At 37.6% G+C, this 14,713-nt stretch overlaps 1 protein-coding gene across 3 annotated transcripts in view; it reads left to right on the top strand.

The window, feature by feature from the left end:
- The window catches only part of DNAJC13 (DnaJ heat shock protein family (Hsp40) member C13), a 56,064-nt gene that overhangs the window by 16,256 nt on the left and 25,095 nt on the right, over positions 1-14,713 (top strand). For 2 of the 3 annotated variants that reach the window (XM_027659408.1, XM_027659410.1), the window contains 19 exons: positions 388-554; positions 654-733; positions 814-983; positions 1,817-1,916; positions 2,147-2,254; positions 2,795-2,950; positions 3,706-3,762; positions 5,036-5,157; positions 6,317-6,392; positions 7,441-7,536; positions 7,685-7,828; positions 8,984-8,998; positions 9,492-9,574; positions 10,793-10,946; positions 12,667-12,770; positions 12,847-13,006; positions 13,941-14,003; positions 14,337-14,438; positions 14,586-14,690. In XM_027659408.1, the coding sequence (XP_027515209.1) occupies positions 388-554; positions 654-733; positions 814-983; positions 1,817-1,916; positions 2,147-2,254; positions 2,795-2,950; positions 3,706-3,762; positions 5,036-5,157; positions 6,317-6,392; positions 7,441-7,536; positions 7,685-7,828; positions 8,984-8,998; positions 9,492-9,574; positions 10,793-10,946; positions 12,667-12,770; positions 12,847-13,006; positions 13,941-14,003; positions 14,337-14,438; positions 14,586-14,690 (2,062 nt within the window). The remainder of the gene's footprint in view (positions 1-387; positions 555-653; positions 734-813; positions 984-1,816; positions 1,917-2,146; positions 2,255-2,794; positions 2,951-3,705; positions 3,763-5,035; positions 5,158-6,316; positions 6,393-7,440; positions 7,537-7,684; positions 7,829-8,983; positions 8,999-9,491; positions 9,575-10,792; positions 10,947-12,666; positions 12,771-12,846; positions 13,007-13,940; positions 14,004-14,336; positions 14,439-14,585; positions 14,691-14,713) is intronic. The other variant, XM_027659409.1, reaches the window with a different exon arrangement.

Here is a 14,713-nt window from a genome sequence, read left to right on the forward strand (position 1 = left end):
CCAACAGCATAGTCCCTGAATGCACTTGCAGTTGTAATACAGTCTAATCCTGCTAAGTGAGGTTTTGCAGAAAGCACAGGGATGAATTGGCTCGCAACATGTGTAACTCATTAACAGATAACCTAGAATTGATCCCATTAGTGAAAGGCTGCGGCTGGCTATGCTGGATGTAAGTCAGCTCTCTTCTTACAGTGAATAAAGGAACACTTGAAAGTTAGTGGCTTCTTCCACAGGTGTAGCTGTTGGCACTAGTGTTAGTAAGAGATTCCAAGTATTGCTGCCTTTCATCCTATGTTTGACTATTTTTTCCCATTTTTCTTATAACTTGGTTCTTTGGCATCATTTCTCTGATATAAATTGTATTTGTGTGTCTTTGTCCCATCCCAGAGATTCTCTTTTGGCTAGTTTGTTGGATGGAGTGAGAGCTTCTGGTAATAGAGATGTCTGTGTGAAAATGACCTCCACACACAAAGGCCAGCGTTGGGGATTACTCAGTATGCCTGTAGATGAAGAAGTAGAAAGCCTTCATCTGAGGTTTTTGGCTGCTCCTCCAAGTAAGCTAATGCTTCTTATATGGGTTTATAGTGCTCTTTAAAGCATCCAGATATTTAGTCAGGTACTGTGCACTTAACTGTTGTTATGTCTTCTTACAGATGGTAACTTTGCAGATGCTGTGTTCAGGTTCAATGCTAACATTTCCTACAGTGGGGTACTACATGCAGTTACACAAGATGTAAGAATAAATCCTCTACTCATCATTTTAAGATGTTTTTAATGCATAAAGAAATAAATGATTGTTATTTTTTTAACCAGGGTCTGTTCTCAGAAAACAAGGAGAAACTCATTAATAATGCCATAACAGCATTGCTCTCCCAAGAGGGAGATATTGCAGCATCTAATGCAGAGCTTGAAAGCCAATTCCAAGCAGTAAGACGACTGGTGGCTTCAAAAGCAGGCTTCCTTGCCTTTACTCAGCTTCCAAAGTAAGTGATAAGTCTCTTCAAACTTGGAAGTAGTAGGTGAAAAGTTCTTGAGCTTTTGTTAATAAATTATCTCTAAAACTGAGAAATGGAGTTAGGACTCACTTCTGAAAAAGACTGGAAGACTCTGTACACAATTGCATTCAGTAGTGCAAGTCTGTCACCAGGCTTTAATGCAAATTGAGAATCCCAAGTAGTCACTAGCAAGTAAAGCTGATTCTTCCTTTGATGAATACTCTGTCTTGAGTCAAATATGGTATAATGTTTTTCTGAGTGGTAAAACTTCTAAAATGTACCTTCATCTGTCCTTGAAATAGGCAGTTCTTAGTTCTTAAAGTATGTTGATGTTATTGCTATCCTCAGTTCAACACAAGCTAAGACGGTGTTAGGAAGCTGTTTGCTTCTGCAGTAAGTACAGGCTGCTTGGAGCTTGTGTCTTAATTAAATAGCATAAGAAAGCAGAAAAACTGTCTGTTCTGAAAATGAAAAATTCTTGGAAATATTTCTGACTAGGGACTATGGAACAACTGAATGATGTGAAGAGTACAAAAGCACTTAGTGTGAGACCTTTATTAAGTTCTGTTTCTCTGTAAATAGTATCCTGTAACTACAGAAATATGTCTCTATTTTGGTGAATGTGCATGGCATATTGTTAATACTGTAGTAACTACTAAAGTTTTCCTCTCAAGGAATCTCAAATTTTATGAAAATACAAAGGTACTGAGTTGCTAAATGCAATGGGAATAGCCCCTTTTGGTCACCGACTACACTTTTTATCTAAAATTAAGATTGCTATTTCCTTTCTAATCTTGGTGGTTTTTCTTTTCTCTCAAAAGATTTCGAGAACGATTAGGAGTGAAGGTTGTGAAAGCCCTCAAAAGGAACAATGATGGTGTAACCCACGCTGCTATTGACATGCTTTGTGCTCTTATGTGTGTAAGTATTAAATTTCAGATTCTTTCCCTTCAGGCTACTGAAAGATGTAGAAATAGGGACTGCCCTTCAACCTGCAGTGTGTTCAGACACGAAATAACTTGTTGTACAGTGATTTCCTGCTGAACTTGAAGTAGGATGTGCTTTTTATGTTCAGAGGGTGGCTTTTGGATTACAGCTGTTAAAAACTGAGGGTTGAAATGTGACTGCATATAAATAATTTTTTTTTATAGCCCATGCATGATGACTATGACTTGAGGCAGGAGCAGTTGAACAAAGCTTCCCTTCTTTCTTCAAAAAAGTTCCTAGAAAATCTACTAGAGAAATTCAATTCCCATGTGGTAAGTCAAATATCAAAAACAGGTAGCTTCTTTAAGTGCTTTTTCTAATTACTATGAAAATATTTTTGTCGTACTTGGATGTATCTTTGAATGCATTTGCACCTGCAATTGAAGTGCAGAAAATACAGATGTGTCTGACTCTGAAGTTTATCTAATTATGTTTGGATCTTGACAGGTTAAAATGTAGCTGTTTGTGATGCAGAACTTTAATGTCCTGCAACAAATGTTCGCATGTTTAGTATGGAAGCTGGTTGTTTCTTTTAACTAAAAGGATAGTGTAAACTCAGATTTGTGGGATTCACCTAGAAAAAGTAGTTTGTAGCACACCATTATATGAGTCATGAGTGTCTGATATGCTTTAGCCAATACTTTACCCCAGGGTATTGCCATACTCAGAGTAATGGCATATTCTAAACTTGTAGTTTTTGTTTGCGGCTTATTTTGTAGTACGACAGGGAAGAGCATCTTCAGCATCATGAATGCTCTCAGACAGGGGAGAAATGCTGTATCTGTATTACATACCTGTCTTCCTAATTTCAGGATCATGGGACAGGTGCCCTAGTAATTAGTTCACTTCTGGACTTCCTGACATTTGCCCTATGTGCTCCATATAGTGAGACTACTGAGGGGCAGCAGTTTGACATGTTGTTGGAAATGGTGGCATCTAATGGAAGAACACTATTTAAGCTCTTTCAGGTAAGACTTTTTTACTATTATTATAGACTTTAGGTAGTCAGTGAACATGAAGTTTTTCTTGTTCTCCCGAAAGACGGATTTGTCTGCTGTTCAGCTGGTTAATGTCCCTAAACCTTTTCTACCTTGGCAAATTTTTTAATGACGTATTGCTGCCTTCAGATATCAGATTGAGGTGGTTATTTTACAGTAAATGATATGCCAAATCATTGTAGAATAGACTGTCTAAGACTGGTTTCTAAAAACACTTCAAAATACCAGTTAAACATTAAGCTAATTCAGCAGACGCACAGATCTTCCTCTCTTTGGAGTATCTTCTGCCATTTTGTTTTTCTCTCAGTAAATGTGGTAAGAGTTAGAAAACAAGACTAACATCCTCTTCAGTAGTAAACCTGTAAGAATTCTAGGATTATTAGCTAAAACGTCATGCCTTTTTGTTGTAAAAACAGTATGCTCTTCTGCTTTTTGGTTAGTGTCAGCTTGTGTCAGACAGTTTCCTCAGTGTTATTGCAGCTTCTGTGATATATACTACTGTTCAGTTCTGTGAAATCTGTCTGGGAATTGCATGAGAGATTCTTGTTTAAGGGTTTAGGGCAGGAGCTCTTCTTGAGGCAAGCTTTCACAAAACTGAAAAACTAACTTTTATCCAGAATTGGAGGTAGACCAGCCATGTAGATGAGTGAAGGAAACTGAATCATGGATGATCTAATCTTCCGTTTTTGCACTTGAATAATTATTTTGTCAACATTCTGTTTTAGCACCCTTCCATGGCAATTGTGAAAGGAGCAGGTTTGGTAATGAAGGCAATAATAGAGGTGAGATTTTATCAATGTTAGCTGGGATAGCATGCTAAATATGTATTGTCTATTTTGGAAGTGCAATTGCTTACCAGTAAAAGTTGGTTATATTAGCTTCTCAAGATAGGGAGTGGGGAGGGGGAAGTGGGAAAGCAAGGAACAGAACACCTGTTTAATTGTGAGTGGTTTAATATAGCAACTTGCTTTATCTTACATTTGGGGTTTGGAAAGCATGTGAGTTGGGACATAAGGTGTAGTGCCTTGCATGTTTTCATACTGCAGTCGAGATTTGGCTGTTAATGTTGTATTAGCTCACATACCTCAGAGCCACCAGACTTGTCCTGCATGTTAGAGGGTGTCTCCAGGAGGAGAGGCCGTATTTTCTGGGATGCATTGCCAGATGGAATGGGACTGGGATTAGCAGGCAGTAGTGTCCCAGAGCAGACTAGTGGTGTCAGCCTCTGTTCTTGCTTTGGCTTTGTTAATTTCCATACCACATAATGTATGGACCCAGTCCATACTTCTGAAGGGCTGCTCATGATTGTTGCAGGGTGACCTTGCTAACTGACTCTTGACACTTCCTCTGTTGAAATTCAGGGCTTAAGTTAGTGCCTCATTGTATCACAATGGCTTATGCATCTGAAATCCATCTAATACTTTCTTGGAATGGAAGTGAATGAACACTTGACATAGAGGTATTATAAATCTGCAGGTTTTTTGATATGCCTGACAATGATAGCTAAAAGTTGCTATGCTGTTTATTGAAAGTCCTATCACTTGAATTATAGTGGGACTTAGACAAATAAAAATGCAGCAAAAGGTTTTTCTTATTCATTGCAACTAACGTATCTTAACTGAGTGACAGACTTATCCATGTGGCTGTCTAAACTGAACAGCACCCTTTAATCTTAAATGGTTACTGTTGACAAGAGTCAAGCAACAAGCAATTATATGTGGCTCTTACTTTCTGTTTAACCCTAATTTACTATTGCAGTGTGGAAATGGTACTTGTACTACCAACCTCCTGATCTCTGATGGGAAACATGCATCTTACCCTTTTCAGTGACTGTCCTCACAGATGTATCTATCAATTATCTGGTCCATGGCTTTACTACAGCTTTGAGTATTTGCTATGGAGAACTTCCACTTAAAAAAATCATACTCTAGCTTCTGGTTTTTGAATATTAGTTGGTATAATTGATGGTCGAGAAGGCCTTGGAACTGTAGACTAGGATAAAAGCAGCTTAACAAAGGTTCTTTCTTTAGTAATCATCTTGCCCTGTTTCCAAAGGAAGGAGACAAAGAGATTGCTACCAAAATGCAAGATCTTGCCCTCAGTGAAGGTGCCTTACCTCGTCACTTGCACACTGCTATGTTTACAATAAGCACAGATCAGAGGATGCTTACAAATAGGTATGTCTGTCTCACTTGATATATCATGTTTAAAAAAAACTAAGTAATGGCCTAGCTAACATTAGAAGTACTGGGAGGTGAGGGAAGAAAACTTGCAGGTTTTTAGGAGAGTATTTTCTTCAGAATCTGGTTATGTTTAGAGCAAGCTTCAACTGAGACTTAATAAACCCTTTTGATTATTGTTTGGCCAAAGTGGACTTGGGTTGGTTACTCGTTAAAGGTTCAAGTTTTGATTTATTTTTTACTTTTTTTTAAATGAAGAGATTCAGGGAAAGAAAAGACAAGTAGAATGTTTGGAACTTCTAAAAAGTTTCAGCTCTATAAAAACTGGTGTGCACACCTCAGACATCTTGCATGCAGGTAGAGTTACCCATCCTATCTGGGAGAGAAGTCTCCTCAGGGAAATCATTCCCTGAACAAAACAGTCAGTAGAACTTGTGAGCCTGAGCTCTGAGGGTATGCTGGGGAGGATGAGTGATGATTTAATTATTTCCACCCAAATACAAGATTATTGAAGCTTTAGCTGTGCATTCCTGATGTTCTTAGAGTTGCTAGGGAATGTAGGGACAAGTGGAACTTAATGCCACTGTATGTCAGGCAGGAAAGAGTGTGAAACCATCTGTCTTACTAGTCCTGTTTGGTGCAACTGCTTATGGTTTGCTTATAAGCAGTGCTTTGGTTCAGTGCAGTAGAACCCTAGTGACAAATGTTGGCAGAAAGTACCATTTGGCATAGAAAGCAGGCTCTCAGAAAGGCTCTTATAGCCAATAACTGGTATTAAGGACTTTAGGTAGAGCAGGTAGTGGTTCTTGATGGTTTCTAGACTCTTAACTTTAACTGTAACTTAAGGTTGACTGGATAAATTTACACTTGACTATTAGATGTTTCTGCTCTATTGCTCAAGTGTTCTTTGAGGTCTAGATCAGAAAGCATGTGCTGCTACTGTTCCACTAACTTCACTGAAACTTCTAAAGGCCACACTTTAAAAGCATGCCAAGCATATACTTGAACAATATAATGCTTTGTGCTCTTATTCACTCAAGAGCACGAAGCTCTTGCTCATCTTCATTTCATCAGCATGGTAAGGGTGACAGTTTAGTGGTTTAAAAATCTGTTAAAATACTAACTTGCAGTTTGTTATTTTCAATGGCTTTTTCAGGCAGTTAAGTAGACATTTGGTTGGCCTCTGGACAGCTGAGAACAAAACTGCTATGAACTTGTTGAAACGTATTTTGGTGAGTAAAAATGGGATACGAAAGAATAAAATCTGAGAGCCAGTGGTATCAAAAAGCTTGGGGCAGTCTACATAGCAAGCAGATCTCCTTTCTCCTTCAAGGGGGTAGTCTTACCTGGGGAGACCAGCAGTCTGGCATCTGATATGTAAAGGATATTGATGTCTAATTCAAAGCATATCGGACTCTAAAAGTCATCTGTTACTTTCTTGCCACTTTTTAAAACAGTGTATGACCAAAAACTTAAAAATAAGGTGTCTGACTTCTTTTTCTTTATTAAAAGTACAAAAATGTGGGATACATTGTAAACATATCTCTAATGCATATAGTGTTAATAATAAATTAAGGCAAGAGTTCTGTTTATGCTTTCGTGCCTGTCCAACTTTGTTTCCTTGTAACATGGATAAATTTGTTTTCTGGTAGTTATGTTCTTAAACCTTTACAGCCTCCTAAAAGGTTCTTACTAAAGTTACTTCAGTAAGTACTTAAGTTACTTCTGCCTCTTACTACTCTTCTTAGTCTAGAAATGGGTTCCAGGGAGAACATAAAGTATGCAAAGTGAAGTTAGTTCAAAGAATAGCGTTGTAATCTGGGAAATTACTAACTTTTAGTTTCAAAATAGCAGTTCCTTCATTTTTGGCAGTGCAAACTGTCCTGATCTTGGTTACTCTCTTAGGGAAAGGTTAATCAAATAGGACTGTCTCGTCTCTAATGTTACATGTAACATTTAGTCCATATTAGAGGATATGGATGGATTCTAGTGTTATTCATTCCCCTCAGTATTGCTGTGGGATCATTTCTTCTTCCTGCATTCTTTAGCTGCATTTAGTACTGCTTTAAGAAACAGGGTGTAGGCCTATGTTGAACGATTTTGTTGAGAATGTTGGCATTTTACTAATAATAGCAAAAAAATGCTGTAGATTTACATACTTGCTTCAGAGTAGTATATAAATTCTGTTTTGAAATCTTTAAGAAATAACCTTGTTGCCTAATGTGATTGTTGCTGTTCATTAGCCACATATGTGTTTACACTGTTTTTAAATGTTTTTAGCCCCCAGGTTTGCTGGCGTACCTTGACAGCACTGATCCTGTTCCTGAAAAAGATGCTGATAGGATGCATGTTAGAGATAACTTAAAAATTGCAACTGTAAGTAAATGTAGTTATCTTACCTATTCCATATGTAGGTGTACAGTCTTAGTGACTTTAATAAGGACACTTTGACTGTTCCATTGACCTGCATCAAAGATGTTCATAAACCCATAACTGTAAGTAATTAATTGGCTTTATTCTGCAGGATCAGTACGGCAAGTTTAATAAAGTGCCGGAGTGGCAGAGACTGGCTGGAAAAGCTGCAAAGGAAGTTGAAAAATTTGCCAAAGAGAAAGTGGATCTAGTCTTGATGCACTGGAGAGATCGAATGGGCATAGCTCAGAAGGAGGTAAAAGTATTTGAAACTATTTGTTACGGTAACTTGATTGAGTGTGGAGAGGAACACACACTCAGCTGGTGAACAAAACTCTCTACCTCTTATTACTCTTCATCTTAGGTTAGAAATGGGTTCCAGGGAGAACATAAAGCATGCAAATTTATTCCTTCAGGATATGTATTAAGCTTTAGCTAACCTTATCAAACTAAAATGCAACCTATGTGCATTTCTTCTAAGATAACTATACAGAAGAGGAAATTCCTTGAAATGTGGCAAAATTGTACATTTAAAAGAAACTCTGAATATTCTTTGCATTCAAAATTATGTACTTTGTTACTGATATTTTAATTATGGAACCTGCTTAAAGAATCATAAACTCATAGAATGGCCTGGCTTGGAAGAGACCTTAAGAATCATCTAGTTCCAACCCTCCTCCTGTGGACAGGGACACCAGGTTAGGATTCCCTTGACTCTAGGTATCCCAGTGCTTAAATGGCAACACAAGACTGTACATAAAGTCACAGTTACGACAGAAGTGATAAGTAACTGTTTTGATCTGATATTATAAGAGGATAGCTTATAACTGCTTGAGTTCTTACTGTTGGTCTTCTTTTTCCTTGAGTTTTATTGCTGTGTTCTATATGACAAACTCTTTGAATTATGAGGTATTTCCCTTAACTTTCTTTATTATCTTGATTAAGCTTGTTTTTATGCATTCTGGAAATGAAATAATCTATTGTATATGCGAGGAAGGATGAAAAGCACAATGCCTGTCTTTTGTATATAATCTGATGTAACAATAAGCTTTAATTTAGGGAAACCTTGACTTGGTAAAATCTAGCTGAAGTTTGATGCAGACTGTGGTGCACAATTTTGACAGGTAATATTTAGGGAATAATGCTGAACTAGGTTCGAAACAGGAGAAATGGAGAAATGTGAGAAACAGTGGTGAAAGATCAAATTGCAGTTTGAACATCTTGTCTAGATACTGAGTTTAAACAATTTTTCTATGTGTAGTTCTGAGTTGTATCATTTCACAATAAACGTGTGCAAGTGTAGCTTGGAAAAGGTAGCAGCAAGTTTGATGTTACCACTTTAAATTACTTTAGTGGCTGTGGCTTGTTAAATGTACTTTTTCTTTTTCTTCCAACTTTTCATCACAATCAGGACAGAAACAATATGGTGAGTCTGTATGTCTCTGCCACTTGTATGGATTCTGTTGCTTGGACCTTCTACTTGCATGTGGTACCTCATGTAGAGTATAACATTGATTTCATGCTTCATCAAAATAGAGAACCTTTCAGTGACCAAGTCAGGTTTGCATTTTATTTCTGTGACTTGCTCTAGTTACTTCCTTTCAAGAGCAAAACATTCTTCTTGTGAGTTTTTCTCTCAATCAGCTTTGGAGCTGATGAATGCTTATGGTGATGAGATAACTTGCTTCTAAACAAATTATTTGTTAAACAGCTGAAAGTTTCTCTGGCATGATTTAGCTTGGTGTAAATAACACTTGCGAAAGTCTGTTGCTGCTACTTACTAGAAAAGGAGACATTATTAATGAGGATTAACTTAGTGTGGCTTTTGAAGGAGTGTAAAAAAACCAGCTTTCTATTTTAAAAGAGGAAAATGTGGAGTATGTGCTTCTACTAACTTGTTGAATTTGGTTCTTTTGCAGAACATGATTCAAAAGCCAGTGATATTAAGGAAACGACGCCAGAGAATAAAAATAGAGGCAAACTGGGATCTCTTCTATTACAGGTGAAAATACTAAAGTTAATATGATGGTCTCAGGTATAAGTTATTAGCTGGCTGGATATTTTTGTTAGTATCTTCCCAGTTGCTGTGACTTTCCCAATATCTGCCTTCCTTGAAGCAGTGCAAGTGTTTTGTAACAGCTACTTATTAAAAAAAAAAAAATCCCAAGCTATGCTTAAGGATTTACCTTTTGTTTAGGAAAGGGAGGAATTTAGAAAGCTTTTCAAGTGTTATCAGACTATATCATTTTTTCCCTTGAGCCAAAAGGTAGAGTAAATAACAAACTGCAGGTGTGGATCTGAATGATGTTGAAAACCAAAGCAAAATAGCACTGGAAAGCATTGTAGTTTGTTGGTGCTTCAACCTGTAAGCTACTCAAGATGTTTTAACTTTAATTGGAACAGAGATGAGTTTAAGGCAGGGAAAGAGAAAGCAGCACATTGATACTGAATTTCAAATAGTGCCACAGGTCCTAATTGCAGCTTGCTTACCTGTGAGCTCTTAGAGCTGTCAGAGTTTACAAGGGAGGGGCTTCCATCTGAAAAAGATATATCACTTTGACTAGGGATGTTGTGTTAAGTGTGCTAATAAATCTTGACTGTTCAACAAACTATGAAAGCAAGCTTGGGGAAATGCCATAAACTTAACTACTCCACTCAGTGAATGATGTTTCTAAATGTCAAATATAGTCTTGCATGAAAGAACTTGGATATTAAGTTCTCCTAAACCTTGGGTATTAAAGTGCTATTCTCAGTCAGTCTCTGAATCCAAAAGCTGTTTTGTAACTGCTACTGAAGAATGTCTACTGATTGTCTTGTGGCACTTGAGGCATCAATTTCTGTTTGCTTATATGAACTACTTGGTTTTTGTTGGTCTAAAATGCAGTTGGTATGTGCATCTCTGCTGCCCTGTTCACTGGTAGCCCTTACTGACAGATATGGTCGATAGCTGACATATCTCCTGGTCAGCAACTATATGCAGATAACAAACTGAGCCCAAAAGGATGACACAGGTATGCTTTAGTCTAGGCTGGCCTATGTGACTATGAAAACACTCTACAAGTGAGCAACCATGATTACTGTAACAAACCTGAGACCACTGCTCTGTGCCTTTTAATTAAGGTCCATTGATGCTAGTGATCTTCCCTGCCTTGCTGCCCGAGTCTTTTCTGTCTTTCAGATGATGTTTTTAGGGGTTTAAACTATGTAACTTCTTTTTTAGATTTCTTCAGGATCATGCTAGATCAAACTTGATTTGGAACTTCAAAACACGGGAAGAACTGAGAGATACTCTTGAGTCTGAGATGAGAGCATTTAATATTGACAGAGAACTTGGTAGTGCTAATGTTATCTCATGGAACCATCAGGAGTTTGAGGTATATGATGTACTGTAGGACAAACTGCGTATGTAAAATATGTCTACTTAAAATGTCACTTCTCTTTCTAATTACATGAGTGAATCTTTTATTGATGATCCCTGACTGCAAACTAGGATTCTTTTGGGGTTATGGAATAAACTGCTAAATGTTGAGTCTGTGAACAGGTACTATTGTCCAGTACACTCTGCAAAACTGAAACCTCTTCAGACTGACAAGTGATACTGTAGAGATGAAACATTGATCAGAACCCTCAATGTAGTCCTGCATTAAGAGAAGAGTTGGTGTTACATTGTTGTCCAGATAAGTCATACTTGGTTTTGGATGTGCTCCATCAGACTTGTTTTGGGTAGTTTCAGAAATCACTTCTTCCTGATGGCAAGTTTCTTGTCTATATTTTCTTCATGTCTCAGTGAACCGAAGTCTGTTAAATACTGTATTGCCAAATCATGAATAGGTTATGGGACTAAAACCATGCTGCACTGTAAATTATAGATTAAGGGTACTCTGCTCACATTCTAGGAACAGCAGTATCTGAAGTCAAAATAGAAAATAGTTCTATCACACAACTACAGGTTCCTTCTTACCTTGATGCAGTAAATAGCGAAGTACAGGTTTGGATTGGTATTTCATGCACTGGCTCTTATCTTTTAAAGTTTCCATCAGGTATAGGTCAGCCACAGGACTTCTGGGTGTCACAGTGTTTGCTATCCCAAATCTTTAGCAGTGTTAACTGGGGCAGAATCAAAAGTACTGGAATGTATCACTAGCATTCTTGCAGCTACAGCTCAAGACACTTTAGTGTTGGATTTAAGGGGCTTCTGTAACGTGATCTTTGAACAGCTGCTGTCTCAGAGATTTAATTGTTTTAAGTGAATATTGGGCTATGCTGCAAGTATTTGAACTGCATAGTGGTGAAAAAGGGTTCCCTGTCAACTGTGGAACCTGTCCCTTTGCCAAGGGGGAATGGTGGCTTGAGACTGCTCTGAAAGTGTACTAGTTAGCAGGATATCTTTATATCACGTACTGTGGTCAAATCTGTAGATAACTTTGTGGTCTCATGACAGTAGCCTGCAAACTATAGATAAGAAAAACTGCTGTAGAGAGTGGCTTTCGTGGCATGTTAGAGGTACCTCTAATTGAAGTGCTTACCAAATGCTTTAAACCACTGAGCATTGAGGCATATGATTAAATTTAATGTAGTTGCTCTGAAGTTAGTGATGGCTCTGATTGTGCAATTTTACTTCAGCTTCTTGATGTGTGTTCTGATGCCTCTAGGCTTTTATTAGCCAGCACAATAGCAAGTATAACTAATAATTAGGTCATGCTTGTGTTTCATACTTGTAGTAACATGGAGTGAAATACCTTGCAATGGAATAACTACTTATTAAAACTTGAGTCACTGAAATGTATTGTGTATTATCCTAGTTAATAAAGCCAGCTGATACTAGAAGCAAGTTACTTAGAGGCTGGAAACTGGGATTTCAGTGAGATGAGAAACTTAATTTGTTCTGGGGAGCAGCATATTTGATAGGTGGCTTATATTTCACAGGTGTGTGTTTAACAGCAAACTAGCAGATTTCAGTTTTCCTCAGACTTAGGAGCGGTTGCTAACCTTGTTGAGTTTTTGGATGCAGTCAAGTACAGTGTTGTTATGCAAGGAAAGCTTAATGAAGGAGAAACAATATGTATTGTTAAGTAATGTGTTCTGTGTTTACAGGTAAAATATGAGTGCCTTTCTGAGGAAATAAAAATAGGGGATTATTATTTAAGATTGCTACTGGAAGAAGATGAAACTGAAGAGAGTGGAGCAATCAAAAAATCGTGAGACATTATTAAAATCTTATTTCATTTCCAAGGTCTGTTTGTTTTTTTTACTAAACTCTCATCTCTTTTTTAGGTATGAATTCTTCAATGAACTCTACCATCGCTTCTTGCTTACCCCAAAAGTGAATATGAAATGCTTATGCCTGCAAGCATTGGCCATTGTCTATGGAAGATGTCATGAAGAAATAGGACCATTTTCTGATACTAAGTACATTGTTGGGATGTTAGAAAGGGTAAGAGTTATTTTAAATTACTGGATAGAGTAGTTAACACACAGCTAGTCCAACATATATTCAGATCCTTCAAGTTACTGTGAAACCCAAGTTTTGGGTTTACAGAATGTGAAACTGAGGCATGAATATTTTTTTCCATCCTGTCACCAACTGTTCCTAGTATCTCCCCTTTTTTCAGTTGAAGTTTCACTAAAAAACCCTGCTGATCATAGAGGTATTTCTAATTAGTCTCTTTAGGGCCAACAAAATGCAGATATAACTTTGACTTGCTTTTGAAAAATATAGAAGCTTTTTAAGAGGAGAACATTGTTCCATGTCACGTTATTTCAAAGTACTGACTTTGAGGAGTAGCAACAGCCTCAGACCTAATGAAACTGTAGCCTTAGATAAGCACACATGATGGATTAGATTTTTAGTCTACTTTGCCTCTAAATGTTTGTTATGTCTGACCACTGATTTGGCTTGCAAAAATACATTTCCATGCAGTCTGCTGGAGTTCTTTGCTAGCATCCATATGGGTTTTGGATATGGCTGTTGCAAGTGAAACTGAACCCTTGCTATTTTGCCTTGAGCCTTGATAATCTCACCAGGGATGTAATATCAAAGACCCTTTCTGTTTGCTGGCTGAAAGCATTCTCTTTTTGTTATTTTTGTTTTAACTGACTCACTGGGAATCCAAACACTGTCCGTTAGAATACTTAGGTTTAACAGAATAGTGGGTTTGATCCAGAGCAATAACAGGGTTGGAGGGCAAGAAGGCCTTTGCTCCTCAGTGGCAGAAAGCTACATTTATTAACTGTGCATGAAACTGGGCACTTTAAAGTCAGCAGTTTCATTCCAGGCAAAAAAAGAAATGTGGCTGTGCAGGTGCAACTGTGTTTGCTTTTCTAGTTTGTTCTATGAAATACTGAATTGTTTTCTTCTGCTGCAACAGTGCACTGACAAGCTTGAGCGGGACAGATTGATACTGTTTCTCAACAAGCTGATCCTCAATAAGGTAAGGTGGACATGTACACTTAACAGTAGTTTATTGGTCTGTCAGCTGTATCAAGTGGTCTGAACTAGTCTTTCGGGGTTAACTTGAACAAAAATTCAAGTATTGAGGAAGCTTTAAAACAATTCTTATACAGCTTTCTGGGATGTGATAGTTGTTATTTACTGGTGAGAAAGCCAAAGGAAATGTGTAGATATTGTGGTAATTGTACCATTCTAGTCACTTTAGAGAATGATTTGAACTTTTCTCATGTTCACTTCTTAATTGAATAAAACTGAACTTGTAACAACTCTTATGTAGAAAATGCTTGTGGTAACTCAGTTCATTCATTAACAGAAAAATGTGAAGGACCTTATGGATTCAAATGGAATCAGAATCCTTGTGGATCTGCTTACTCTGGCACATCTTCATACAAGCAGAGCTACAGTCCCTTTGCAGGTATGTGGCCTTTGTTTCTTACTACTCATATGCTACTCTACTAAAAGGACAATTCTTAAAAAAATAATTGTACTTCTCACATTTACTGTAGAAATGTGATATTTACACTGTGAAGCTAATGCTATTCTTTTAAACATCAACTTTTAGAGCAATGTGATTGAGGCAGCACCTGATGCAAAGAGGGAGAGCGAGAAAGAATGGTACTTCGGCAATGCTGACAAGGAAAGGAGCGGGCCTTACAGCTTTCAAGAGGTATCTGTCAGCTTCAAACTCTC

This window comes from Corapipo altera, unplaced genomic scaffold (genome assembly GCF_003945725.1).
Source record: "Corapipo altera isolate COAL_440 unplaced genomic scaffold, ASM394572v1 44b, whole genome shotgun sequence".
NCBI lineage: Eukaryota > Metazoa > Chordata > Aves > Passeriformes > Pipridae > Corapipo > Corapipo altera.